General features: G+C 45.4%; 1 protein-coding gene across 1 annotated transcript in view; it reads left to right on the forward strand.

Annotated features, from left to right (window-relative positions):
- TRPC7 (transient receptor potential cation channel subfamily C member 7) overlaps positions 1-27,786 on the forward strand; it is a 1,529,313-nt gene that overhangs the window by 1,154,115 nt on the left and 347,412 nt on the right. The window contains exon 7 of the mRNA XM_069199219.1: positions 17,299-17,563. Coding sequence (XP_069055320.1) covers positions 17,299-17,563 — 265 coding nt within the window. The remainder of the gene's footprint in view (positions 1-17,298; positions 17,564-27,786) is intronic.

The raw sequence follows: 27,786 nt of genomic DNA on the forward strand, positions 1-27,786 counted from the left end.
ATTTATTTTGTCAGGTCGAAAAGGAAATTTAAAATTGCACTTCAGGTTGCAGTGACAGGCCTGAGACTTGTTAAAAGGAAGCTATAGTGGGTGGCACAAGAGTTCTGCATGCCCACTGGTAGCCTTTCATTTATATGCCCTGGGTACATGTAGTGCTATTTACTAGGGACTTCCAAATAAATTAAGGCCCATATTTATACATTTTTAGCGCCGCATTTGCGCCGCTTTTTAATGCAAAAGTGGCGCAAACTTACAAAATACAATTGTATTTTCTATGTTTGCGCCTCTTTTGTGTCAAACAATGACGCAAATGCGGCGCTAAAAAAGTTTAAATATGGGCCCAAATGTGCAAATTATGTGTAGGCCAATTTTGGCCATACTTGAAGGAAAGAGCACAAGCACTTCAGCACTGGTAAAGTGCACAGAGCCCTAAAGCCAACAAAACAAATTCACTAACTATGAGGGGTGAAGGCAAGACGTTTGTGGAATATCACAGCAGGAATCTCAGGTCTAGCACAACTCAGTAGCTCTCTTATGCATACACACATCTTACTAAGGCTCTGTCACTCCTTTACATATAGGCCCATATTTATACTTTTTTAGCGCCGCTTTTTCGTCAACGCAAATGCGGCGCTAAAAAAGTATAAATATGGGCCATAATATTTTATCTGTCGCTTATTCAGGCTATGGGTGTGAAGGTTAACTAATGTGTTTATGAAAACGTATGGTCACAGTGCCCTCTTGTGGATTCATGAATTACAATTGTACGAGCTGATTATATAGAGTTGTTGATGCTAATCGTTTGCCTTTTAAAAAGCAACAAAGCAAAGTTGCTCATACACATAACGCAAAACTAGCATTTTACGTGTATCAATGATGATATTCGTTTTTAATGTAAAAGCCCATAAACGTGTTCATTGAGCTTGATTATATGGCCAAGCCGAAAAATGTTAAGCGCTAGCATTCCTAGAACATCGTTGAGGAGATTTTGCTTTCGGGGCTCATCACCAGACAAATTATCAAACTGTTTTGTGAGGTCAACAATTTTATTGAAAGGACAAGGGACATACAAAGGATTTTGGGGGCCCTGTGCCAAGCGTATTTTGGGGGCTTTTTTATGGAACAGCTTTGAATTTAGGCACATTTTCAGCTCCTTCGTGCCCTATTTTTGCCAGGTCACTCACAGTGCACATGCACGATTGGCCAAATTCTAAATGTGATTACATCTAATATTAAGGGATAGTGATGTGTTTAAATATTGTGACAGCAACCCTTCTCTAATAGTACTGGAAACAATCTCTGTGACACCTTCATAGTTCTCATATACCCTGTGCTGTTTTGATGTGAAAAAAACTTTTTATGGATGTTGCATGAATCAAACAATATGTCTCTGTCTGTAATAGACTCATATCCCCCACCCACATCAAACATAAATGAGAGAAAAATGGTATTTAAAACAATCTGGTTAAGAAGTATTCAAGATCATCTGGGCAAGACTCTGCAAAAGAGAGCTGGCTCTATCAGAGGTCGCCTGAAATGCTGTGGCCGTGGGCCAGATCTCACTTTGCCCATGCATTAAAACGTCTCTGTCCAGGACAACCGTAATCATGTCAATTACGCTTTGTTAAAAACACAGATATTTATTGTTATGGAAGTGATTTTTAGATACACCTGGCATAGAAAGTCGCATTTGAATAATTTAATACACTGTTGACATCTATCATAGGCGGAGTGAGCAAAGGAGAGGATGTTTAGGTTATGATCTGTCAGTTCAAGGCACATGCTTTGTCAGACACTTTTCTTCCTCCATCAGCATCGTCTCTCAAATTATCATGTGACAACATGTTTTGATTTGCAGTTCTGTTTATATGATGAGTGAATAATGCAGTGTAATAGACAAGGTAACGCGACACATGACTACAAAGTACTGTGCGCTAGGCAGCATTTCCAAAAAGGAATTTGAAGACGGCTGCAAATTACATCAGCAAGATATGGATGGAGTATGAATAATGGAATCCTTTTGGCTCCTGAAGGTCTCTAAAGCTATGAAGTGAATGTGGTGGAGTGAATTCAGGTTTAGAATGCAGTGTTTACGATTACACATGGGTAATTAAAAGATGTGTAATACATAGCTCTGTGTATGGCATATTCATTGGCAGCCAAATTGGATAGGGAAGATGCTACAACTGGTGACAAGATACAGGGCTACTTAACCCAAAGATCGACAGTGCTCTCCCAGAGAGTTTGCTGCGGTCCAAGCCAACTGCTTGTGTTCACCATGTATGCCTCAGTCGGAGTGCAGAATCAGTGTTTGGAGTGGAGTCAAAGGGCAAATTCAAGCTTTGTGAAGTGTTTGAAGATAAAGAAAGCTTCACTGAGAAGTTTACGCATTGCTGGCCAAGGGCCTACTAGCAAGGCCTTACAGAGAGATACTACTCTACTAGGCAGTATAAAACTGGACAGTACACAGAGCACTACTGCTGAAGGTAGATGCAACCAGGTTTTGAAAGTGCAGTAAATGGCAACAGCAAATTACACAATAACTTTGCCATCAGAAGCTTTACATGGCAGAGATCAACCAGGAGTCAAAAAGTGCCAAAGAACACCTGAAAACGCAGCAATGTCATCTGCTAACTAGAACTGACTAAAGAGAGTAATCATACTGCAGCACTGGCAGTGTCTGAAGGAGAAGTGCCCAGGGTTGTGTTTACATAGCTATCCATACCTGAAGCAGAGGTCGGAATAGTGGAAGGCTGTTTTTACAATGGAAACCAAAAAAGAGGGCACATTTCCCGCACATCACAGGGCCTAGCTGATAGCCCAAATGGAGCGGGTCCTGATGGACCGCAGATGAAGCTAAAGAGAAGTCTGATATCAATATAATTAAGTCTCACTAATGGTTATAATCAAGCTGCCTTCCTGAAACCACCTCCACCATTGATGCCACCGAAAAGCAAAATAATGATGATAGATGGACTGCCTAGATAGAGATGTTTGATGATTTTATTGATGCATTCGAAGTAACAGATAACAAAAAAATGATCAAATGCATGAAGAATCTTGTTAGTGAAGGTGTGAAAGAAGTAATTAAGAAAATTCTGCTGGATAATGAAGTTATATACTGTCAAATTCAATCCAATGGTGAATGTAGATTACAAAAGGTACATTTTTAGTCAAGAATTACAAACCATTGGTGAAACCATTAATAACTTTGTTGAGAGACTGGATACGCTCATCAAACACTGTAAATTTAATTAATTAAATGATGAGGAAGTAATACGTCTCTGAGTTATTGACTGATGCCTGTCAGATACATTCAGACAACGAATGCTGAGAGGAACTCTTAGTCTGGAGTGATTTCTCATGGCTGCCAGAGATGAAGAGCATGCCAATCGACAAGCTGCTGATATGGAGGATGGAGGTGCCCAAAGTGGGTCAGTCATGAGCATGAAAAGCAAGCAGAAACAGAAGGTTGAAGGGCACAAAGTGATATGTCAGAGGAAAAAGAATTTGTGTTTGAAGTGTGGATTGTCATTTCCACAGGAAGGTAAAGGTCCCACCATTGGACCGATATGCAAAGACTGTGGGAAGGAGAACCATTTTGGAACAGTTTACATCCTTCATGATGAGAAGACAAAGGGGGTTATTCTAACTTTGGAGGAGGTGTTAATCCGTCCCAAAAGTGACGGAAAAGTGACGGATTTACCACCAGCCGTATTACGAGTCCATTATATCCTATGGAACTCGTAATACGGCTGGTGGTATATCCGTCACTTTACCGTCACTTTTGGGACGGATTAACACTCCTCCAAAGTTAGAATAACCCCCAAAATGACCGACTGAACGTTCCAGAAGCGATGTTCGACCCATGCCCAAAAGGCCAAGCAACAACATCAGCTGAGACAAATCGACACCAAACGAAGTAGATCATCATCTAAATCATTGTCAAAACGTTTGTCAGTATCAATATCAAGCGAAAGTGAAGAAGATTATTATGCAATGTTGATGTTTAACATGTTGATCTGGCCGCATGTGACGAAAAATACCAGTCAAAGAAAAGTCAACATGAAAAGCACCAAAGTCATTCAAACATTGTCCAAAGATTACACTGAAAATAAACAATTGTTCAAAACCTTTCATTATCAACAGTGGTGCAGCAATGTATGTTATGCCCGAAGAGAAATGTAATGATCTATCTCCATTCCTCTGAGTGACGCCACCGAAAACTAAAGTGTACAGATGGGCTGAATCAACACAGTTGAAAAGTAAAGGTTAATTTGTAGCAACGATGAAACACAAGAAAACAAAAATAGAAGCGCCCATTCACATGCTTCAAGGTACAGCATCAAATGCCTGTTTACTCAGTTTCAGCAAGATGCTGATATGGGAGTGATCTCAGTGAACTATAGCATGAATGCTCATCACTAAATAGTAAGTAGGTTCTCTTTGATGTTTCATGGGTTAGGAAAACTGAAGACTATGAAAGTACAATTGCATATTAATAAGGGTGTCAGTCAGGTTGCTCTAAGACACAGAAGAATTGCATTTCATTTACAGGAAGCTGTTGAAAAGGAACTTGAGTCATTACTCAAATATGATATCATCCAGTGTTCAACTGATCCAATGCCATGGATTTCTTCCATAGTGGTAGTACCCAAAAAGGACAGTGAAGGAGCTGTACGATTCTACATAGATATGCGTCAAGCAAGCAAGGCAACTGAAAGAGAATGACTACCCGGTCCTCACATTGTGAACATGATAACACAATTGAATGGTTCAAAGGTCTCCTCTGACCTTGATTTAAACAAAGGGTGTCATCAGTTAGAACTCGAGTAGAATTGCAGGTACACTACAAGGTTTCTACACATATTGGGCTGTTTAGAAATAAGAGACTATGGTGGTCATTACAACCCTGGCGGACGGTGTTAAAGCTGCGGAAATACCGCAAACAGGCCGGCGGACAAAAAAAGGGAATTATGACCCTGGCGGAAACCGCCAACTAAGACAGCCACTTTAACACATCGCCCGCCACAGCGGTACAGACAAGCAGCGCGGCGGTTACCGCCAACAGACAGGCGGGAGACAATGTACCGCCCACACTATTACAACCCGCCAATCCGCCACCTTTTCCGGGGCGGATTCACCGTGGATAAAAACATGGCGGAAACAGCTTTTGCTATGGGAAAACGCTCACCTGAACACATCCCACAAGGAACGACGACTCCATGGACCCGGAATTACAAATACTCCCTGCCCTTGTGTTTCTGCTCCTCTACGAACAACAGCTACGTAGGCGCAGAAGACACCGGTGAGTACTGCACCTATGACACGGGGAGGCAAAAGTTAGGGGGACACCCACCAAACACCCCCACCCTCGCATATTACAACATACACACCAATGCATTCACAAAAATCACAGTAACAACCCACAATCCCCCCGGAAGAATGAAAAGACAATGCGAAATTCGGTCAAATATTATAATGTGCCAATATACATGTCATACAAAAATATACAGATATATATTTGAAAATCACTCATAATTATATACAATACGAGAAGTAGTGAAGATATGTACACAACAATGTCCGTGCACCAACAGTCCAAAAATGCATGGGCGAGGCCCACAAACGACACCTGACCACAATCGGAGAGAACACTGCCGGGGCATCAGATAGAAATACTACAGGCACCTCAGGTGGAAGGGAAGGGGGGGCACCTCAGCCAGATGAATGCGAAGCCAGATCCACGACGGGGCTCCATGCCCATTGATGTATCCTGGGGAGTGCAAAGCCACAGTCTCTCAAGTCTCTACACTGGGTGGGTTGCCCACTGTGCCATCCTGGGGAGTGCAAAGCCACAGTCTCTCAAGTCTCTACAGTGGGTGGCTTGCCCACTGTGCCATCCTGGGGAGTGCAAAGCCACAGTCTCTCAAGTCTCTACAGTGGGTGGGTTGCCCACTGTGCCATCCTGGGGAGTGCAAAGCCACAGTCTCTCAAGTAGATGCAGTTCTCTACTGGTACTGGGTGGGACTGGTGCCCATACTGGATGAGTCTCCCCGTGAAAGTTCATGTCCTGTCACTGTCCCAGCTGCACATGGGATAAGGATGCCTGATGTGGCGGCCTTTTCATTCCTACACGGTGCTTGCCCTGTTCAGCGGTCTTCACCATGGCGGTCTTTGCCCTGTTCAGCAGTGCTTTGCCATGGCGGTCTTTGCCCTGTTCAGCGGTGCTTTGACATGGCGGTTCTGGACTGTTCAGCGGTGCTTTGCGATGGCGGTCTTTGCCCTGTTCAGCGGTCTTCACCATGGCGGTCTTTGCCCTGTTCAGCGGTGCTTTGACATGGCGGTCTTTGCCCTGTTCAGCGGTCTTTGCCCTGTTCAGCGGTGCTTTGCCATGGCGGTCTTTGCCCTGTTCAGCGGTGCTTTGACATGGCGGTTCTGGACTGTTCAGCGGTGCTTTGCCATGGCGGTCTTTGCTCTGTTTAGCGGTCTTCACCATGGCGGTCTTTGCCCTGTTCAGCGGTGCTTTGACACGGCGGTTCTGATACCGACATTGGTGTGTGGCATGACGATCTCTACACTGGGCATTGGTGTGTGGCATGACGTTCTCTACACTGGGCATTGGTGTGTGGCATGATGTTCTCTACACTGTACATTGGTGTGTGGCATGACGTTCCATCATTGCCCAGCGGGGCTGTGGCAGCCGGGGCCCTCCAGGGCACTGACTCTGGCGGTGGTCTCCTGACCAGTGACGATACTTGAGCCCTCCTGGGCTGTGACTCTGGCGGTGGTCTCTGGACCAGTGACGATACTTGGGCCCTCCTGGGCTGTGACTCCGGCGATGGTCTCCTGACCAGTGACGATACTTGAGCCCTCCTGGGCTGTGACTCTGGCGGTGGTCTCTGGACCAGTGACGATACTTGAGCCCTCCTGGGCTGTGACTCTGGCGGTGGTCTCTGGACCAGTGACGATACTTGGGCCCTCCTGGGCTGTGACTCTGGCGGTGTTCTCTGGACCAGTGACGACGGTGCTGGCGGTTGTGTCCGGACCGCCGGAAATGATGGCGCACTTCTCCGCCGTGACACTCACAACAGGCTGGCAAGACTTCCTCTGGACCTTCCCCACCTTTGGTGGAGTCACAGCTGACTCACCAATCCCCTTCGAACCCATGTCAGTTGTTGTTCCACCAGGAGTCTTAACACGGTCCCGTCGTCCACTCTCCAATTTTAGAGCCTTTACTGGGGGTGGGCTGCCAGTGCCTTGGCTCCGGGTCCTACTGCCTGCCCTAGAGGCCGGTGCACTCCACAATCCCTGAACACGCACCACTGGTATTGGAGGCTTTTTGGCTGAGGCGCTACGACAGGACTGATGAATTGGAGGGTGGGGTGGGGGCAAAAAGGTCAATTTTACACAGGGACAGTTTCTGACGAACACTGGGATGGGTAGCTGGAGGGGGTCTGGGAGTGGAGGAAGAGGAGGTGGTTGTCGGAGGTGTTACTTTAGCTGTTTTGGGTGGAGGTGCAGGTGCAGGTACAGGAGGCTGTCGTGAGGTGGATGGATGTTGGGTGAGTGATTGCCGGCGTTTGTTTACTTTGGGAGGGGGCATCACAGACACACTGGGAGAGGACACAGGGTACGTGTAAATAGCAGTGGAGGTGGTGAGTGCAGGTGAGTGGCTTGTGGTGCTGGGTGTCCTGGTGCGATTCCTGGTGCCTGTAGATGTGGTGCATGCAGGTGTGTGTAGACGAGACTGGGAGGGAGGAGGGAGAAGAGGAGGAGGGGGACACAGTGGAGACAGTGGATGTTGCTGTGTCTGTATGGGTGTGATGCTTGTGGGAGTGCCTGTGGGATGTGTGGTGCCTATGTTTGCTTGAGCTACTTTTGGGTGTTGACTTGTGTGCATGCTGCTCTGTAGGTGTGCTTGGGATGGGCTGGGGTACAGGGGATTGGGTCTGGGTGGAGGAAGTTGGAGGGGGGAGGCTCGACACAGGGACAATGGCTGCCATCAGTGCTGAGGCCAGAGATTGCAGGGTTCGCTGAAGGACAGCCTGACCAGAATGAATGCCCTCCAGGAATGCATTACGTGTTGCAACTCTCGTTCTACACCCTGGATGGCATTCACAATGGTAGACTGCCCTACAGTGAGTGACCTGAGGAGGTCAACGGCCTCCTCACTGAGGGCAGCAGGGGTGACTGGGGCAGGGCCTGAGGTGCCTGGGGCGAAGGTGACGCCCACCCTCCTGGGTGAGCGGGCACGGGGCGAACGCTGTGGGGCTGCTGGGAGGGCGGTGCTGGTAGGGGAGGTGGCGGCTGTACCTGTAGAAGTGGGGCGCACAGATGGTGCTGCCACCCCAGGGGAGCTCCCATCGGCGGACGAGTCCGTGTCGCTGGTTGGTTATCCGTTGGCCGACGTGAAGCTCCCCTCGCCCTCCGTCCCACTGGTGCATTCAGAGTCCGTGGTGTGGCCCTCCATGGCCATGTGGGATGCAGCTCCCTCGTGCTCCGGTGCCACTGTACCTCTGCCTGTTGATGCTGATGTATAAAAGGACAGGGAGAGCAGGAAAAGGGGGGAGACAGAAGAAAGAGAGTTTTAGTGCATGGCATTCCGCTACCGTTGGCGGACAAGACAGACGCAGCAGCCCCCTGCATTACGCCGTGCTCCTGCACTCTGCACATGCAATTTCTGGGTTATGGCCTACATGGCAATGGTGGACATCTGCGCACATGGATGCCACAGGGGCAACTATACCTCGACTTGGTATTCTGCTGAGGTAGGGTTGAGTGCCACATGGCCTACATTACGGAGGGGCCTTGCCTGCCTAACTCGCCCTGGCCTGGGGACACCCACAGCCCGACTCCCCCACCCAGACACCTCCACCTCACGCAAAGTCCGCATAATGAGGTTGTACTCACCCCCCTGTGTCTGCTGTGATGTCCTCAAGTGCCCATCCAACTCCGGGTAGGCCACCGCCAGGATCCGGGACATCAGGGGGGTCATGGTGCGACGGGCACCCCTCCCACGTTGGGAGGCCATCCCCAGCTGAGCCTCCGCCGTCTTCTTGCTTCAGCGGCGAATGTCCTCCCATCTCTTCCGGCAGTGGGTGCCCCGTCTCTGGTGGGCCCCCAGGGTCCGGACCTCCTTGGCATTGGCATGCCAGATGTCCCTCTTCTGGTGGGTGCTGACCTACATGACATGCACAAGGGAAGAGTCATTACCAACTGCACCGTCGTTGTGAGTGGCCCCCTCCCTACTCTGGCCATGTGGCCCATTCATTCCCATGCATTAATGTTCTTAGAACTCTGCCCCCTTTCCTCTTCCACCCAGCCCTCTCCACCCAGGCTTAGCCCATACAACATGCTCCCTGTGTACTAACCTGTTGGTCTGGAGGACCGTAGAGTAGCGTGTACTGGGGGAGGACCCCATTCACAAGTTTCTCCAACTCCTGTGCAGTGAAGGCAGGGGCCCTTTCCCCAGACGCAGCAGCCATCGTCGCTTCCAGACCGAGGTCACAGCAGCACTAGCAGTGTAGGTCCTCTCCTGTAGAAGGTCAGGTATCTAGTGATTGAACAAATAGAAAATGGCGGTGACGTCTGCGGTGGTGACGTCCGCGGCGGTGCGCATCATCACCACCGGCGCACCTGTTCATTGGCTCCTGGGACCCATAGGGTCCAATGTTAACCAATGCAGCATTGCGCCGCGGTCTGCGACCGCCTAACGCGACGGTGTGCAACACCAGCGCAGTTACCCCACAATCCCATTGTCCCAGTTTAGAGGTCAGGCAGCCGCCATTTCAGGGGCCCACATGGCTTCATTTACTACTGTGTCACACATAGCTAGGCCTACACTCAACACACATACAGGAAGGGTTTTGTGTCTGGTGTAGTCTTGTGTGTAACTGTGAGTACATACCTGGAGGAATAGTGACTGGTTCTTCGCTGTTGTCCTTCGTAGGCACCGTCAGCTGGGACATATGAGAAGATGGCGGAATCCTCCGGTGTACCGACCGCTGGTGGACCTGTTGACAATGGAAGAAAGACATGTCATCGTCACCTACCGGTTTGACCGTGCCACTATCCAGGAACTATGTACCCAGTTGGAGCCAGACCTGATGTCACCGATCCGCCATCCGACTGGAATCCCCCCTGACGTGCAGGTGCTGTCAGTGCTCCATTTCCTTGCAAGTGGGTCATTTCAGACAACTGTGGCCATGGCATCAGGGATGTCCCAGCCTATATTTTCGACCGTGTTGTCCAGAGTGTTGTCTGCCCTGCTGAAACACGTAAGGAGATACATCATTTTCCCTCAGGTGGAGGATTTGCCTACAGTGAAAGGTGACTTCTATGCCCTTGGACATATCCCCAACGTCATAGGTGCCATTGATGGGACCCATGTAGCTCTGGTCCCCCCCCACAGGAGTGAACAGGTGTACAGGAACAGAAAGAGTTATCATTCGATGAATGTCCAGATGGTCTGTTTGGCAGACCAGTACATCTCGCAGGTAAATGCTATGTTCCCTGGCTCAGTGCATGACGCCTACATCCTGCGGAATAGCAGCATCCCTGATATGATGGGTCAACTCCAGAAGCACCGTGTATGGCTATTGGGGGACTCTGGTTACCCCAACCTTTCCTGGCTATTGACCCCAGTGAGGAATCCCAGGACCAGGGCAGAGGAATGGTACAATGATGCCTATGGGCGGACTAGGAGGGTGATTGAATGCTCCTTCGGCCTCCTGAAGGCCAGGTTCAGGTGCCTCCATATGACAGGTGGATTCCTATTCTACTCACCGAAGAAGGTGTGCGACATCATCATCGCCTGCTCCATGCTCCATAATTTGGCTTTGCGACGCCAGGTGCCTTTTCTGCAGGAGGATGATCCAGATGACGGTGTTGTAGCAGCTGTGGAGTCTGTGGAGCCTGTGGACAGTGATGAGGATGAAGCTGAGGAAGAAGAAAACGACAACAGGGAGTCAGTCATACAGCAATATTTCCAGTGACACACAGGTGAGAACATTTTCTGGTTTAACATTACATTAACTTTCACACGTCTACCTCTATTCTGTTTGTTGATTTCAATCACTATTTGTTAACTGAGTTGTACCCTTCCATTACGGTTTCACAGGTGTGGTAACCTACGTGTCAACTGCTTGCATCATTCAAGGGCTTGTGATGTGTGACATAGGTATGTTAGCCTTACAATGGTACAGCCATTATGACACTGTCATTGATAATACAAAGTACAAAATCATAGACTGACTCCAGATTGTTTTGTGTTTCAAGGATGTTTATTTAAGTGCTCAAAAAATGAAGGGGGTTGTAAAATGGTGATGGGGGATGGTGGAGGAATGTCCATGGCAGAGTCCAGTCTATTAGTCTCACTGGTGCACTGCCCATCTGGGCATAGGAAGTGGAGCTGGGGCAGTTCGAATATGGACAGGTTAAAAAAGTGGGATAGTGGGAGGACAATCAGGGTGGTCTTATTTCCTGGCGGGGGTCTTGCCATCTTGCTCTGTCCTGTTCCTGGATCTCAGGGACCGCTTGTGTGGTGGTTGTCCGTCTGCAGGGGGTGGGGTGCTGGTGTGGTGGTCCTGTGGCAGGGCGTCCTGTCCACTAGCGCCGGCGGAGGTGGTGGGCAGTTCATCATCCTGGCTAGTGTCAGGGGCCTCTTGGAGTGTCCGGGGTCCCTCAAGGTCTGCTGTATGTCCTTCAGCACCCCTATGATGGTGCCCAGGGCGGAGCCGATGGTCCTGAGTTCCTCCCTGAACCCCAAATACTGCTCCTCCTGCAGGCGCAGGGTCTCCTGCAACTTGTCCAGTACCGTCGCCATCGTCTTCTGGGAGTGGTGGTACGCTCCCATGATGGAGGAGAGGGCCTTGTGGAGAGTTGGTTCCCTTGGCCTGTCCTCCCTCTGTTGCACAGCAGCCCTCCCAGTTCCCCTATGTTCCTGTGCCTCCGTCCCCTGGACCGTGTGCCCACTACCACTGCCCCCAGGTCCCTGTTGTTGTTGGGGTCGTGGGTTACCCTGGGTGCCCTGTAGTGGTGGACACACTGCTGATTGATCTGTCCTGAGTAGGGAGGTTTGGGCCCGCTGGGTCGGTGCTGTGCTGGTGTTACCAGAGGGTGGAAGGTCGGTGTTCGGCTGTGCCTGTGCAAGGGGAACCGACTGTTCTGAGGCCCACGATGGCCCGGGCTGGTCATCAAGATCCAGTAGGGCAGAGCTGCTGTCGTCACTGTGGGCCTCTTCTGGGGGTGGAATGGTGTTGTCTGGACCCTCTGATGTGGTGACGGTCCTTTGGGTTCCTGCAGGGGCATAAGTGCATGATTATTGCATGTGTGTGTGTAATGGTGTGCAATGGGTGGGTGTGCGTGAACCCCAGTGCAAGCATTCCTATGTGGGGCCTTGTGTGATGATGGTTGGGGGGGTGTTCTGGGTATGTGCAGTGAGGGGTGACCATGCTTAGTTGTGTCATGCAGGGATTAGTGTTGGGATGTGTGGTTTCTGTTCTTAGTACATTAGTGAGGAGTTGGAGTGATAGGGGAGGGGGTGAGGGTGGTGGTGTGTGATAGCATGCAGGTAGGGTGGGGGATCTGATAGTTAAGTTTTGACTTACCAGTGTCCCATCCTCCACCGACTCCTCCAAGGCCCTCAGGATGCAAGATGGTCAAGACTTGCTCCTCCCCTGTTGTTAGTTGTGGGGGAGGAGGTGGGGGTCCGCCGCCAGTCCGCTGTACCGCGATGTTGTGCCTGGAGACCCTGGAACGCACCTTCCCCCGTAGGTCGTTCCACCTCTTCCTGATGTCCTCCCTATTTCTTGGGTGCTGTCCCACGGCATTGACCCTGTCCACTATTCTGCGCCATAACTCCATCTTCCTGGCTATTGATGTGTGCTGTACCTGTGAGCCAAATAGCTGTGGCTCTACCCGGACGATTTCCTCCACCATGACCCTGAGCTCCTCCTTGGAGAAGCGGGGGTGTCTTTGGCGTGCCATGGGGTGGTGTGGGTGAGGTGTGGGGTGGTGTATGTGGTGATGAGTGTGGTGAGTGTAGTGGTGTGTGGTGTTTTGTGCGTGGATGTTGTGTGGGTGATGGTGTTGTGTGCCTCTGTGTGATGGGGTTGTCAATTGCTGTGCTGTCTCTCTGGCCTTCTTTCAGAATTTCTGGTCGTAGGGGTTTGTGGGTGATGTGGGTGTGTGTTTTATATTTGATTGGGTGTGTGGGAGTGTTGTTTGTATGTGTATCAGGTATGTATATTTTGAATCGTCCAATGTGGCGGTGTTTTGGAGCTGTGTGTGTATTTTGAGCGCAGCAGTGTGTACCGCCAATGGAATACCGCGGTTGAAAGACCGCCGCGTGGATTCGTGGGTTGTAATAGCATGGGCGTGTTTCTGTTGGCGTGGAGGTGGAGGATTTGTTTCCGCATGTTTATCGCTGACCTTTGGTGTGGCAGTGTTGTGTGGGTGTCTGAATTTCAGCGAATTCCGAGATGTGTGTCATAATAGCTGTGGCGGTCTACCGCGGCCGCAGCGGTGTATTGTCGGTCTTCTGCACAGCAGTAAGCGACTTTTACCACCAATGTTGTAATGACCCCTTATGTTTCAGTATTTCATCAGCTGCAGAGATTTTTCAAGATGTCATTCGAACTATCATAAAGCCTGTCATGAATTACTTCAACTATCCAGATGGCATATTCGTTTTTGGAGCTACCCAGAAATAGCAGGATAAAGCTCTCAGGCAAATGTGTTGTTTGCTTGTTAATGCAAGTTTAATGTTGAATGCTAAGAAAATGTGAATTCAGTAAGAAAAAGTTGAAATTCTCAACCATATCTTTTCTGATGGGGTCATGGCTGCTAAAGTACAAGTGTTGTCAACTGAGAGTCCTCACAAGATGTTTCCATGTTACACTCATTCTATGGCATGGCTTATTACTGTTCCAGGCACATACAAGACATTGCCACTGTGAGTGCTCCATTGAGAGAGTCGACCAAAAATAATATTTAATTTCATTTGTCACATGAGTGCGAATAATGCGTTAAGAGAATCAAACAAACTATGGACAATGCTACTGAAATGGCATATTTCAATCCAAAGCTCCACCCAGAAGTTGTGGATGCTAGCCCAGTCAGGTCAGGCGCAATCCTTGCACAGCACAGTGGACACCCAGGTGTTTGAAGACATATTATGGCATATGTAAGCAAAAGCTTTTTCCAGACTGAATGTGCTTATTCATAACCTTAAAAAGAGAGTTTAGCAGTGGTGTGGGCTTGGAAACATATCTACCTGTTCCTATACGGAAAACCTTTTACACATGTGACAGATCATCAAGCATTGCTGACTACGGCCAAGATGCCTACTCGCATTGAACGTTGGGGTCTACAATTACAATAAAACATTTACACAATTGTGCATCATCTAGGGAAAGATCAAAACCCTGCAGACTATTTCTCTAGAGTGCCTATATAGTGTCAAGGTACCCCTTCTAAGACTGATGAAGTCTACATAAATGTAATTGTGGAATTAAACAGGCATGCTGCCCTTTCACTAGGACAAATTGTCACTGCCGTGAGTCAAGATAGTGATATGTTAAAACTGAATGACATTGTTACACATCAGTCATGACCTCTTACCAGTGTCAGTGAATACCAGAAGTTCAAAAATGTCAAAGATGAACTGTCCATGACACAAGAAGGCATTATCCAGAGGGATTCGAGTATTGTCATTCCGGACAGTCTACACCACAGATATTTGAAGTTGCACATGAAGGACATTGTGGAATTGTTGCCACAAAACAGGCTCTTCATGATTGAGCTTGGTTACCTCACCTCGATGAAAGAGTTGAAGGACAATTAAAGGCCTGTCATGTATGCAACTGCTTGTCATCCATACCACTGAACACCCCTTAAGCATGTCAGAGTTGCCAAAACATGCCTGGGAAACACTTGCTGTTGACTTTTTCAGTCCACTTGACAATGGACATCATGGATGTTGATTGTCAATAACTACTCCAGTTTTCCAATAATAGAAGATGTCTCATCTATCACTAAGGAAAGAGTCATCAAGAGATTAAACAGCATCATTGTGACATTCCCACAATGTTAATATGTGACACTGACCCACCTTTCAATAGTCTAAAATTCAGAGACTTTCTCAATCTGCTTATTGGGGAGCATCAGAAGAGCACACCTTTGTGGCCACAGTCTAATGGCCTTGTTGAATGTTTCATGAGTTCATTAAAGAAAGCTGTTCACTGTGCTGCATTGGAAAAGCTCAACCTCAAGTCGGTCTTGAATTCTACCATACAAGCTTACCGTTCAACTCCTTACTCGAGCGTAGGTGGAAGCCCTACAGCTTTGATATTTAGGAGAGAAATGATGACCACGTTACCTCAATGGACCAACAGAAGATCAAGAACTGAGGAAGAAACCTGTATGAAAGACTTGGGTCATAAAGAGAAAATGAAGGCCTATGCAGACAAGAGATAACATGCAAAAAAGCATTGTCTTCACAAGAGATCGAATGTTCCTCAATCAGACGAGAAAGCTTAGGTGCGATGCTCCATTTTATGATGAGCAATTTCATGATATAACAAGCAAAGGACACATGGTTACTGCCTAACCTCCTGGGAAATCAATTATGCAAGATTCTTTGCAATTCACATATTTGGTTCATCAATTTAGGATACTGATGTCAACATAGAGACTTGTTCAGAAAGGGCAACTGGAAAACCCCCAATTAACGTTGCTCCTGTATTGCTATTGCAGATCCTGGACACTCCTCTTGCCGATTCTCGGCTTACGAAGGATGATCAGTAAAAGTAAGAAGGCTAATTGAAGAGCTACAATTCTGTTCACATTTGTAAAAAATTATAATTTTTTTATTTAATAGAGGAAGATTGTGTTGGTTGAGTAGGATACGGGAACGCTTTTGGCTCCTGAAGGAATCCGTAGAGCTGTGATGTAAGTGCTAGGACATAGAGAAGTGAAATCAAGTTTAAAAAGTTGATTTTGCGGTTGCACGCAGAAGAATAGAGACATGTATGGCATAGCTTTGTGTGTGATGTATTTATTGGAAAGTACCCAGACTAGGGAAGACGTTACCGGCATCTTGATTAATTACTGTCAAATTCCTATGAAATGTTTATTCTGTATTATCCGGCAGGTGTGATTTATTTCTGTAGATTCATCTGCGATGAGTGCGGGAAGTTTGTGCCACAAGGTGTGTTTAGCTTTGGAAATTTGTATATGCCCAGAGACAAAGATGTGGGTGTTCAAACTGAAATCTGAGCGATTTCCACCCTGGAAATTATGGGAACGGTACTAATGCCAAGGGTTCAATTAATCTCACCATCCAGGATGGCAAAGGAAAAAGGGTCATCTCCAGTTGACAGGGATAAGAAGGAAGGGATTTCTCCAAAGGAAAAATATTTTCCCATCATCAAAAAGGAAAGATAATGGTATGTTTGCACAGCAGGCTTCATTGCTTCTGTGTGTAATTGCAATTATACAATTTTGCACAGGGGCAAAAGGTTCCCGTGGGAGATGTTACATGACATTACCACTGGAATGCCTAACAACCTGTGCCTTGTGCAACATTCCAAGAATACTTCTAAGGATGACTTTGAATTCCCAAACGTAGTAAATCTGTCCATGTAGGTATGTGTACTATGAAGTAAACTTACACTCAGATTTTGTAAATAGTCATACGATAGTAAACTTACTCAGAAGTGTATTTTACCCAGAAGTGCAAGATAACTTTGGAAGTCAGGCCCTGAATGTCTAAAAGTGTTTAAAACTGTAATAAGTGGGCTGCAGCTGCTTTATCATCAGCTTATTTTGTTTTGACAAACTCTATCCCATACGTCAGTGTTAAAATTTGTTTACTCTACAAAACATCACACTTTCGGCCTGGAATTAAATATGCTTGGAGGGCACACTCTTTTCTGTTTGTACACATTGTAAACAAATATTCACCAACTGTTCAAGTTTTTTCCAATTTTAAATGTTTTTGGGACAATTCACAAAGACATGTAAGAGAGCTTAAAAAAATTCTACACAAGTAATACTTTATACACCAATGCTGGAAGATATAGTTCATGTCTAATTAGGGTGTGGAATTGTATTAGGAAGTAAAGACAGTCAGAGGGGGAAAAAGTTAATGTTTGGTTTGTGAACATAAGGGTATTAGCACCATACTTGAAAGCAAATATGGTGAACCCAGGGTAACTGGTGTTGCTTATAACTGTCACAAATAATCCTGTGATTCCTATTGTGTTAACTTGAACTATATGTTATTTGTTTCAGCCAGGAACAAGTGGCTCCCCTCTGATCCACAGATTATCTCAGAAGGATTGTATGCCGTAGCAGTGGTACTAAGCTTCTCACGAATTGCTTATATTCTGCCAGCCAATGAAAGCTTTGGCCCTCTGCAAATTTCTTTGGGACGAACTGTGAAGGACATCTTCAAGTTCATGGTCATCTTCATCATGGTTTTTGTTGCCTTCATGATTGGGATGTTCAACCTCTACTCTTACTACCTTGGTGCAAAATATAACCCAGCTTTTACAACGTGAGTATGTAATTTGAAAACTACAGAGGCACCATGGGGTGGTCACAAAGTCACTGTGCACACTCAACTGAATTATGGAACGTTTGATGATTCAATTGTCTTTATAGGTAATTGCAGGAATATTATGTTAACTATTAAGCATACATGGTTTTTTCTAAATGAGTTAATAAACATACTATTAATGTTTACTTACTGTGTTTGTAAAGTGCTATCATTTTGATATACTTACTGAAGTCAAGTCTGAGACTTTATCTTTAAATTGATGAATTGCAACACCTTTCTTTGAAAGCCTCGCAAAACTGTGGAAGGAAATAGAAAGTAAATGAGACTATTATTACTGTATGTAAAATAACATTCTCAAACTGAATAAAAACAAATATTGGATAAAATGACAACAAAATGTCAAAAATCCAGCAACAGGATTCAGAAATATGAATTGTTAAAGCTTTAAGGAAATCTATTGCCAAAAAGCACAATTCACCAATAATAGTCAAAGGTTGTGGTAGACTAGGACCTAGTTGCAATTTGAGGCCTATAGTGATAAAGTTTTGGTCAGATACATCAACCAGGGTTGTCCCGGTTAGAACTTTTACCTTGAGACTATTTTCTGGAAGTCAAAATCCTTCTGCAGGGCAAGACACCAGACTGTATTCTGGGAATACTTCAGGAAGTCAGATAGGTGTTGGGTTTGGCAGGAAAAGGTCAGAGTGGGAGGAATGAAAATTTTGTGACTAGGGAATTCCTCTCAGTGAGCAGTTACTTTTGGCACTGTATAGCATTTTTATCTTTGAATTTAATCTCTTTCTTGGAGCTCAAAATCATTAAGTTGGGCAAAACTGCAGCTGGATCCGAAGTTGAGTTCCACAAGACCAGATACCTTCTCAACCAAGGGTTTCCTGAAACAGATTTGCTGCTGTGGCGAAGCTCAGAGTGGGTGAAAATTGGGGGCAGATTTAAGAGCCCTTGCGTCATTTAACAGCACATTAGCTTCATTCTTTTTACACTAATGTGGCTTTAGATGTCCAAAAATGCCACGCCAGATTTACAAAGTGGCTCATTGCATGCATTGCCCCACTTTGTAACCCTTTGCACTACAACATGCATGCACTATGCAAAATGTATGCAAAAGGGGCATTCCCCGCTAGGGGGGCTGAAAAAATGGTGCAAAGAGATCTAAGAGATTTCATTGTGTCATTTTTTTCAGCACTTTTAACGCCTGCTTAGAGCAGGTGTTAAAAGGAGGCACACCATTATCCATTTTGGGCCTCAATAGACTTTGCAGGATTAGCGTCAATATATTTTACGCTAATCCTGCAAAGCTCTGAACTAGCAAGTTTAACTATAAATGTTGACACTAGTTCCCTAACTAACTCCATGGTGCATGGTATCTTAGATACCGTGCACACATGGTGGCATTGGGGGGGCTAAAGGGTACAAGACAATCTGTCCCTTGATTTCGTATCACAGTGAGGTCATGCCTTGGTCGAATGGGCTGGGGTGGTTTGTCATGGTCCTCTGAAAATCTGGAAGTTAAAAAATCTTTTGAATCCCAGGTTTGAGGGTTAGCTAGATGTAGTCCCAGGACCTCAGGAACACCACTTGGGGATCAAGACTCACACCAGCAGAGGTCATTAACAGGGTCCAGGTCAGGTTCAGTTAGTATGGGTCAGCTTGTCACATCAGAAAAAGGTCTTCTTGGAGATTTTTGTAGCCCTGTAGCCACATAGCAGGTCAGCCAACTGTCCCTTGGAGTTCATGTCTTTGTTCTGGTAGAAGAAGGAGCAGGTCCAGTTCTTCAGGGCTCCTCTCAAGTCACATAGAGCAGGTTCAGTCCTCTTCTCTTCCTCAAAGGGTTCAGAATAGCGTTCTGAGGAGAATACCTTGGGATCTCACATTTAAGCTGCCACTAGCTAGCTAGTGGGTGGGTTGTGACTCCTGGCAATTCCCTAATCAATGGGGCATAAATTCCCAAGAGCAGTTGCTATTTGCCATACAGCAAACAATCCCTCAGTTACCTTTACTCCTGAAATTCAGTATGGGTAATCCCTGCTCTCCTCTCGCAGGATATGTGTGTCCACCCAGAAGTGTGTCAAAGGTAGTGAGTAGTCCCCTCATTTCTGGTCACTTCAAACCATTCCTGTGGTAGCATGAGCATTCTCCACTGGGATTGGTTCTTATTGGACTTGGTTTTCTCGGCAGGGCCACCCGCAAACCTTTTGCATTCACCCTTCTTTTTTTGTTGAATTATTTTTTCTTAGCTTTAGGACTCTGTGCACCTTACTGCTGCTAACCAATGCTTATGTATGTGTGCTCTCTTCCTGAAACATGATAAAGTTGGCCTACAATCGATTGGGAAATTTAATGTATTTGTAAACCCATTGTGAAGGGTACTTCATGTTCCCAGGGCATGTAAACTAAATGCAACTGGAAGGCCTGGCACACTCATTGTGCCCGCCATTAAAGTAGCCCTTTAAAACATGTCTCAGGCCTAGCACTGCAGCCTGTAGTGCAGTTTTAAACTGCCATTTCAACCTGGCAAAGTACAACTTTGTCAGACCTAAACCTTAATTTTTAATACTTACACATCACCCCAAAGGTAGGTCCTAAAAGTTCCCAGGGAAGTGTGTATGGCGTTTAACAAGTAGGGCATGGGTATTTAAGTTTTACATGTCCTGACAGTGAAAAAATCCTAAAGTCATTTTTCACTTTGGTAAGGCTTTTATTTCCCATTTACTAGCACTGAGTTACCTTATTACCTTTAATACTTGCTAACTTTTGACTGTTAGCATACAGGTATACTGCTTTTAGACTCAAATGAATAGTAATGTAAATTCCTATCTGATGGAAAGTCAGATTTTAGGTCACAATTCAGAAAATGTCACTTTTAAAAGGTTGGCATTTTCCTGTCCCAACCATGTGTCCCTTCTGCTAGTGACTTGGGTCACACCACTGTGAATGGCCTTGCTTCTGAGGCTTGTGTCTTCCTCCCAGACAGTGAAACAAAGGGGATTAGGTGTTGACAGTTTGGTTCACCAGCAAGGATGGCTTGGGGTGGATTTGAACCATGTCCTACTTACACTTCAAAGGGTTCTGCCTTCAGGACACACAAAGAAAAGTGACACTAGATTTCTGTAACCCCAGACAGTCTGGAGCCTTTGACAGGGGAAGGGAGGAACTCTCCTGAACCAATATTGGGGGTGGAATAGGAGCTCCCCCAGGACAAAGGAAGACAACAGGTATAAACTTTGAACACTTAGAACTGCTCTTATTATCACTTATGGACCTATGCAGATTTAGACGAAGGACTGGTTTGCTGCCCTGGTGCTGGAAGGACTGCCCTGTTGCTTAAGAAGAAAGACTTGACCTGCTCCTTGAGCTCAGGACCACCAAAGTGACATCACGGGCTAGGTGGCTTGCTTCCTGCATGAGATACAGGGACACAGTAACCCATGGAGAATGTGCAACTTACCAGCCTGCTGCTGGTGGACCCTGATGAAATGAGTCCTACCCTCAAGTGATGCTGCCCCCCAGGTCCTGGACCCTTGGTGTGCTGCCTTTCCTGAGACCTCATTCAGCAGCTCCTCTTCATCACCCCAATAACATTTCACCTTCTCAGGAACTTTTTCAAGATTATTTTCAAGGTCCAAAGGTAAGCACAGGCAGGGACCAATCAACACCATGTAAGTGACCCACAGTCCATTGCACTCGGCCTTAACGTTTGACTTTGACCCAGTCTCATGTGCCCAGATACCTATGGTTAGTGCTAGAGTTCACAAAAAACTTTACCAAATCAAAGCTCTTTTTCTACTGAGTGGATTGAATACACTTGATGTCATTTTATTTATTAAAGTTTGCTCCATTTCCCTAAATTGATGTGGATATTTTCTTGTGTTGTGTTTTCACTTTATTACTTTTTTTGTGCTGCATACATACTTTACAAGATGCCTCTAAGTTAAGCTTGACTGCTTTTGTGCCAAACTACCTGAGGGACAAGCATAGGTTATTTAAGTGACATCATTTTTCTGGCAAAAGTTGTGTTTCCACCCCTCTCAACTAATAAGCCTATTTCTTACAGTGCCTGCCTAATTGAGAGATAAAAAAGCCAAGGCCTTTTCTGTCATCACCTAATATTTGTTTGTGATGAGAAAACCCCTTTGAAGTTCTTGGGCACACCCCAACTGGTCTTCATGCTAGGGGAAGAGAAAGCACCCCCAAGCTATGGTCCATGCTCTGGTATCAGTTTTCACACATCATCTAGGTTAATCACCTACTGGACTACAGCTGGATGACCTAAAGCAGATTGGCCTCCTGGAGCCTAGGGCAGGGCAAAGGTAACTTCTAAAAGTTACTTTTTCTTAATATTTATCAAAAATCAGATTTTACCTTTAAGTTTGGCCTTGAATATATATTAAAAAGATTAAAAAGAGTGGTTTGATTATATTTCAAAGTGGTCCCAATCCAGAAATAGCAGAATTAATATTTAGGGGGTCATTACGACCTCAGCGGTCTTTTCAAAAGTCCGCCAAGGCCGCGGGAGACAAAATACCGCCATTGCAGGCGGTATTTCTGTCTCCCTCTTATGACATTTCCGCTGTAACAGTGTTACCGTCCGCTGGCCCAGCGGAAATGTCACATCAACATTGCAGCCGGCTCGCAATAGAGCCGGCGGCAATGCTGATGTGCAGCGGGTGCAGTAGCACCCGTCATGCATTTCGCGCGACGGGGCTATGCCTGGGGGCCCCTGCACTGGCCATGCCAAGTGCATAGGCAGTGCAGGGGCCTCCAGGGGCACCCCAAGTCCCCTTACTGACGGCCTTTCCATCGCGGTGTGTACCGCCATGGACAGGCCGGCGGTCCGGGACTCATAATCCCCAGGGCAGCGGTGCTGGCACCGCTGCCCTGGGGATTATGACCGCCAGGATTCTCCTGGCGGGAAAGTGGAGGGGCCGGCGGTATGGCCGTGGCAATTCCGCCACGGTCATAATTGCTGGCGGAACACCGCCAGCCTGTTAGCAGTGTTACCGCCAACATACCGCCGGCCGCCAGGGTCGTAATAACCCCCTTAATCTTGATTCTAATATTTCTTCTGGGCCATCAGAATCTTCTTACAATATAAAGTCATTATAAAGACATGTTAGCTTTACATTTCTACATGCCCTACTTTTAAATACCGTTCACCCTGCCTTGTGGGTTACAAATCCTCCATAAGGGTGATCTATGAATATTTGAAAGAAAGTTTTCTCCTGTGAAAAATTTGTATTTTGACAAGTCACATCACAGGTTTTACACTGCTGTAGATAACCTATGCAGGATAGGACTGAAGTCACATTTACCCTATCACCGCAGTGCATGGCACAATGGGTGCTGAAGTCCACACGTGGCATTTACCTCCAGGTCCTGTACTTTCTAGGAAGGTTAAATGTGCCAACTAGGAATAAGCCAATCCAACCTTGATTAAAGGGAGATCACAGGCAAATTACTACTATTTAGCATGGGTAGAGTGCACAGAGTTCTAAAACCAGCACAAAGAGGGCACAGCAAAAGGCCAAAAATCTGGGATTACCACACAGAAAAAAGTCTGATTCCTTCCACTGTAATGAGTCTGATACTTGTGTACATTTGTTCATTCACCACATTGATGGAAAGGCTCATTTGGCATTCACCACTTTTATCATCGAGGCTTTTGTGGAAACCTGGTTTTCATTGAGTACATATTGTGGTTTTAACATGTTTAAGATCAATCTAAGATATAATAAAGAGTGCTTGCATTTTCAACTCAAACCTTCAGCTATATTGGCATTAGTCCAACAGCAATTCTATTTTTCTGCAAAGCCTTATTCTCATTTATCTCCAATAATACTGAAAGTTAACTAACAGATTTTGCACTATTTAACACCATTTTAGTGGTTCAATGTTATCTATGAAAACAATGTTTTAACAACTCATCAGATTATCTGAACTCTCCCCAGTCTCTTTGCCTTGAATATCTACATTGTAGTTTCATTGATACTTCGTGCAACATTTTTAATTGACAAATATTGAATTCCTTGCTCCCAGTGCAGAATGAAGATTGTTAGGGGCTGATTTAAGAGCCCCTAGTGTCTCCTTATGCCACACTGGTGTCATTTTATTTAGGCTAATGTGGGCCAATGAGGCCAAAATTGAGGGCCAAATTTACAAAGTGGTGCAATGCATGCATTGCTCCACTTTGTAACCCTTTGCACAACATTATGCCTTTGCCAGGCATCATGAACACAAAGGGGGCATTTCCCTGTATGGGGGTCCAAAGAAATGGCACAAAGAAATCTAAAAGATTTCTAAGTGACATTTATTTTGTCACTTTTAATGCCTGCTCAGAACAGGCATTAAAAGGAGGCAGGCCAATGTTTTCAATGGGCCTTGCAGGATTAGCATCAACTTTTTTGATACTAATCCTGCAAAGCTCCAACTGACACTAGTTTCTCTAACTACTGGCATGGTGTGTCGTATCTTAGATACGGGACACACATGGTGGCGTGAGGGCCCCGCTAAGGGGCACAATGAAAGTGGCACTGCACCCAGTGCAACACCACTTTTCTTAAATCAGGGCCTTAGTTTTTAAAAAATTTCAGGATACACTGGTCTTTGGATGTTTGCTATCTATAGTTTAGCAAGAGCTTCAGAGTAGTTTTCCCTGTTGTCAGAAATAATGAAAATCAGTCATAGAAGTACATAGAACTTCTTGAACTATACATTTCTCTTTTAAATCACTGTACACTAGTGCTATGTCTTTCAACTGACTTTGTAACACAAGATTAACAAAAGTCAAGCTGTCCTTCTATGCTGCCCAGTCATAGGATCTATTACTTTTCTTAAATATCAGTACAGGTAATCTTCACATACTCCCTCTGAAAAGTGACTTGAAATTGCCTTGGTCTTGAGGTATAATTTTTCAGATCCAGCTATGTTGAAAGGGCCTTATTCATTAAAGTAAAACCAATGTGCAGAGCTTTCCGCATATGTAGATCTCCACGTATGCCTGTGGGAAGATGGCTGCCAAAATGGTATTCACCAATTCAGAATATAAATCTCCACCTAGTACTAGTATATACAAATCTCTACCCCTTTAAATAAAAAGTATGATCATACAATTACAACTTGTGACTTTATGACAAAACATGTGAACTATGCGTGCAGGTGGAGATCTCAGCAGCAGAAGCGGAACTCTCTGACTCAGCTATGAAAAACACAGAATTGAAAGCATAGATAAATAGTATTCACCTGACTTCAAACATTAACACCTGACTCACATCACCCACCAGGAACATACATTTAGACCCCATCCTAGCCTCTCCTCTCTTTCCCTTAGACTGCATGACTTTCAGGATGTCATACTATAGATTTAACCTCCACACTGTAGTCAACCCCATTGAAGAGGAAGAAGTACTTCACTGAGGAGAGGTGCAAACTGCGTAGTTACCTTTTTTGTTGTTAAATATAAGGAACTATATGGTCTGCCTCCATTTACTTTTAGTGGAGGTGAGGAGGTGGACATGTGGCAGGAGGTGATAAACTCTGTCAATGCTTTGGTGAAAGAAATATGCACCACATTGGAATTCAAAATTCAAAATAGAGACCGTGTTAGAGAAGGCAGGAGAATGAGTAGCTTTCCAGAATTCAGGTGGCAAAGTCAGTTACTGGGCGCAGACTGGGATAACACTTCTGTCTTACCAGTTGATGGAATTATCCACTGAACAATTCACCCTAGCCTTCTATAGGGCCTGTATGTTCTGGGGACCTCCAAACATAAACCAAGGAACAAAGTGTATCCCTCTGTGTTTTAAATAAATTTCTTCTTCACACTCATGTAACACTCTTACTTCCCCCTACAGGTAGGCACACATTTCACACATCACTTCCACACACGGATTCATCACCCTTCTTACTTTCTATGATATTTAGTGTTATTTGATGCCTTCTTACAGTCACAGTTTTGAGCACAGTAGTATCAACAGCAGATGCAGGAATACCTGTTTACTGTGGGAGGGTAACAACCAGGACTAACCTTACACAATAGAATGACATACTTATGTCTAGGCATAGCTTTTTTCTCTCTTAACTTACATATCACTGCATCTTTATTACACCACTCTGTATAATTACACACCGTTTGAAGCAAATATTTAGTCCGACACACAACATTCATGACAAAAATGTACTGTGAACACAACGAACATCAGAATAAGAATGGCCATTGTTTGAGGTAATATGTTTAACTACATCTTTGCACCAAAAAGTGACACAAGGATGTATTTCTCTCTTAAATATCATTAAATTACATTTGCATTTCACTTAATTATGTGGAATTTTGCATATGTTTGCCAAATATTCAAGCAATGTGAAAGAAAACTATGCAAATTGCGCACAACTCTAATTTAGAGAAGTGGCAGCCTTAACTCACTTAAACTCCAATTTTGCGACTTGCAAATTGCGAGTCTGACTGACTCGCAATTTGAAACTCGCAAAATTGGATGCAGAAAGGTGTCTCAGACACCTTCTGCGACTCGCTATGGGGTCGCAAAGACCCACCTCATCAATATTCATGAGGTGGGTCCCTGCACTCACAGGGATGGTGGCCTGCTGTAGTCAGCAGACCTCCATGTCTGTGACTGCTTTGTCAATAAAGCAGTTTTTTTGTTTTCATTTTGCAGGCCGTTTTCCTTAAAGGAAAATGAGCTGCAAAATGAAAACTTAACTGAAACCATTTGGTTTCGTTTTTTTCAGAGTAGGCAGTGGTCCATAGGACCACTGCCTGATGAAAACTTAACTGAAACCATTTGGTTTCGTTTTTTTCAGAGTAGGCAGTGGTCCATAGGACCACTGCCTGCTCTGAAAAAATATATTTTTCGGCATTCACAAAGGGGAAGGGGTCCCATGGGGACCCCTTTCCTTTTGCGAATGAGTTACCACCAGTGTGACACTGGTGGTAACTGCGAGTTGGTTTGCGACCGCATTCGCGGTCACAAAGCAACTCTGAATGGCGATGCGGTCGCAAATAGGAAGGGAACACCCCTTCCTATTTGCGAGTCGCATTCCCAAATTCCGAGTCGGTACCGACTCGCAATTTGGGAATGAGCATCGCGTTCGGCCTTTTGCATGCCGCAAACTGCATTTTTCGCAGTTTGCGACATGCAAAAGGCTTCGTACATCTGGCCCTAAATTCTCTGCAGCATAAGGTCTAATTATTAAGGATATAGTTGGGTAATAGAGTAAAATTTTAAAATCGTAAACCCACTGAATTCACAATGTATAGTTATCTCAAGTAACTATAACTTGCACCGCTGTGATGTAAGTTGTTGTCCTCAATAACTTAATTTTATATGTAATAAATCATACTATCAATGATGTCATAGAAAATGTTATGAATTATGTAATATGTGAGGTCATAAGCAGTGCATGGCAAGAGTGTGAGTCACAGTTATTTTTGAATTTTTAAATTTTTCCCCTTCGTATCACAGTACAACTGCCTCACTCTCTTAAACCTGTAAATGACTCCTCTACCAAGCATCTTTCACATCTAGGGATTCTACTACATCTCTAACAATGATGCTCCCCCAGACCATACAATAACTCTTAGGAGACACCAACCAAAAGTTGATGCAATATGCCATTGACCAATATGGCTAACTCTATGTGAGATACTTAGCTCACACTCAACCTGGCAAGATAGAAGTGATGATATTCTGCAACATGAACTAATCCTGGTTGTCCACATAACTTGCCTCAACCCCCTCACCCTCCAACCACCCCAAAAACCTTTCCTGGACAAAAACCTAACCATGAGCCATCAAATTGTCACTATTAACACCAGCTGCTTTCACATATTTTGCATGGTCAGATTTTGTTTCCTATGGTTCCCTCCTGACACCTGTAAGACCATCACCCAAGCCTTCATCACATGTAGGCTGTTTTGCACTAATACCCTCAATCACAGCATCTTTGCACACCTGCTACATAAGGGGCAAACTATTCAACTCAACACTGTCAGACTGTTACTCAACCTACCCAGTGGCACACATATCACACCTCACCTCATGCGAAGAGACCTGGAGCCTGATTTAGACCTTTGTGAATGGGTTACTCAATAACAACGTCAACATCTCAATCCCATTAGATGTAATGGGAGTTAGATTTTGGAGGATGGGACATCCATCACCATTGTGACAGAGTAACCCATCTGCCAA

This window comes from Pleurodeles waltl, chromosome 7 (genome assembly GCF_031143425.1).
Source record: "Pleurodeles waltl isolate 20211129_DDA chromosome 7, aPleWal1.hap1.20221129, whole genome shotgun sequence".
Taxonomy (NCBI): Eukaryota; Metazoa; Chordata; class Amphibia; order Caudata; family Salamandridae; genus Pleurodeles; species Pleurodeles waltl.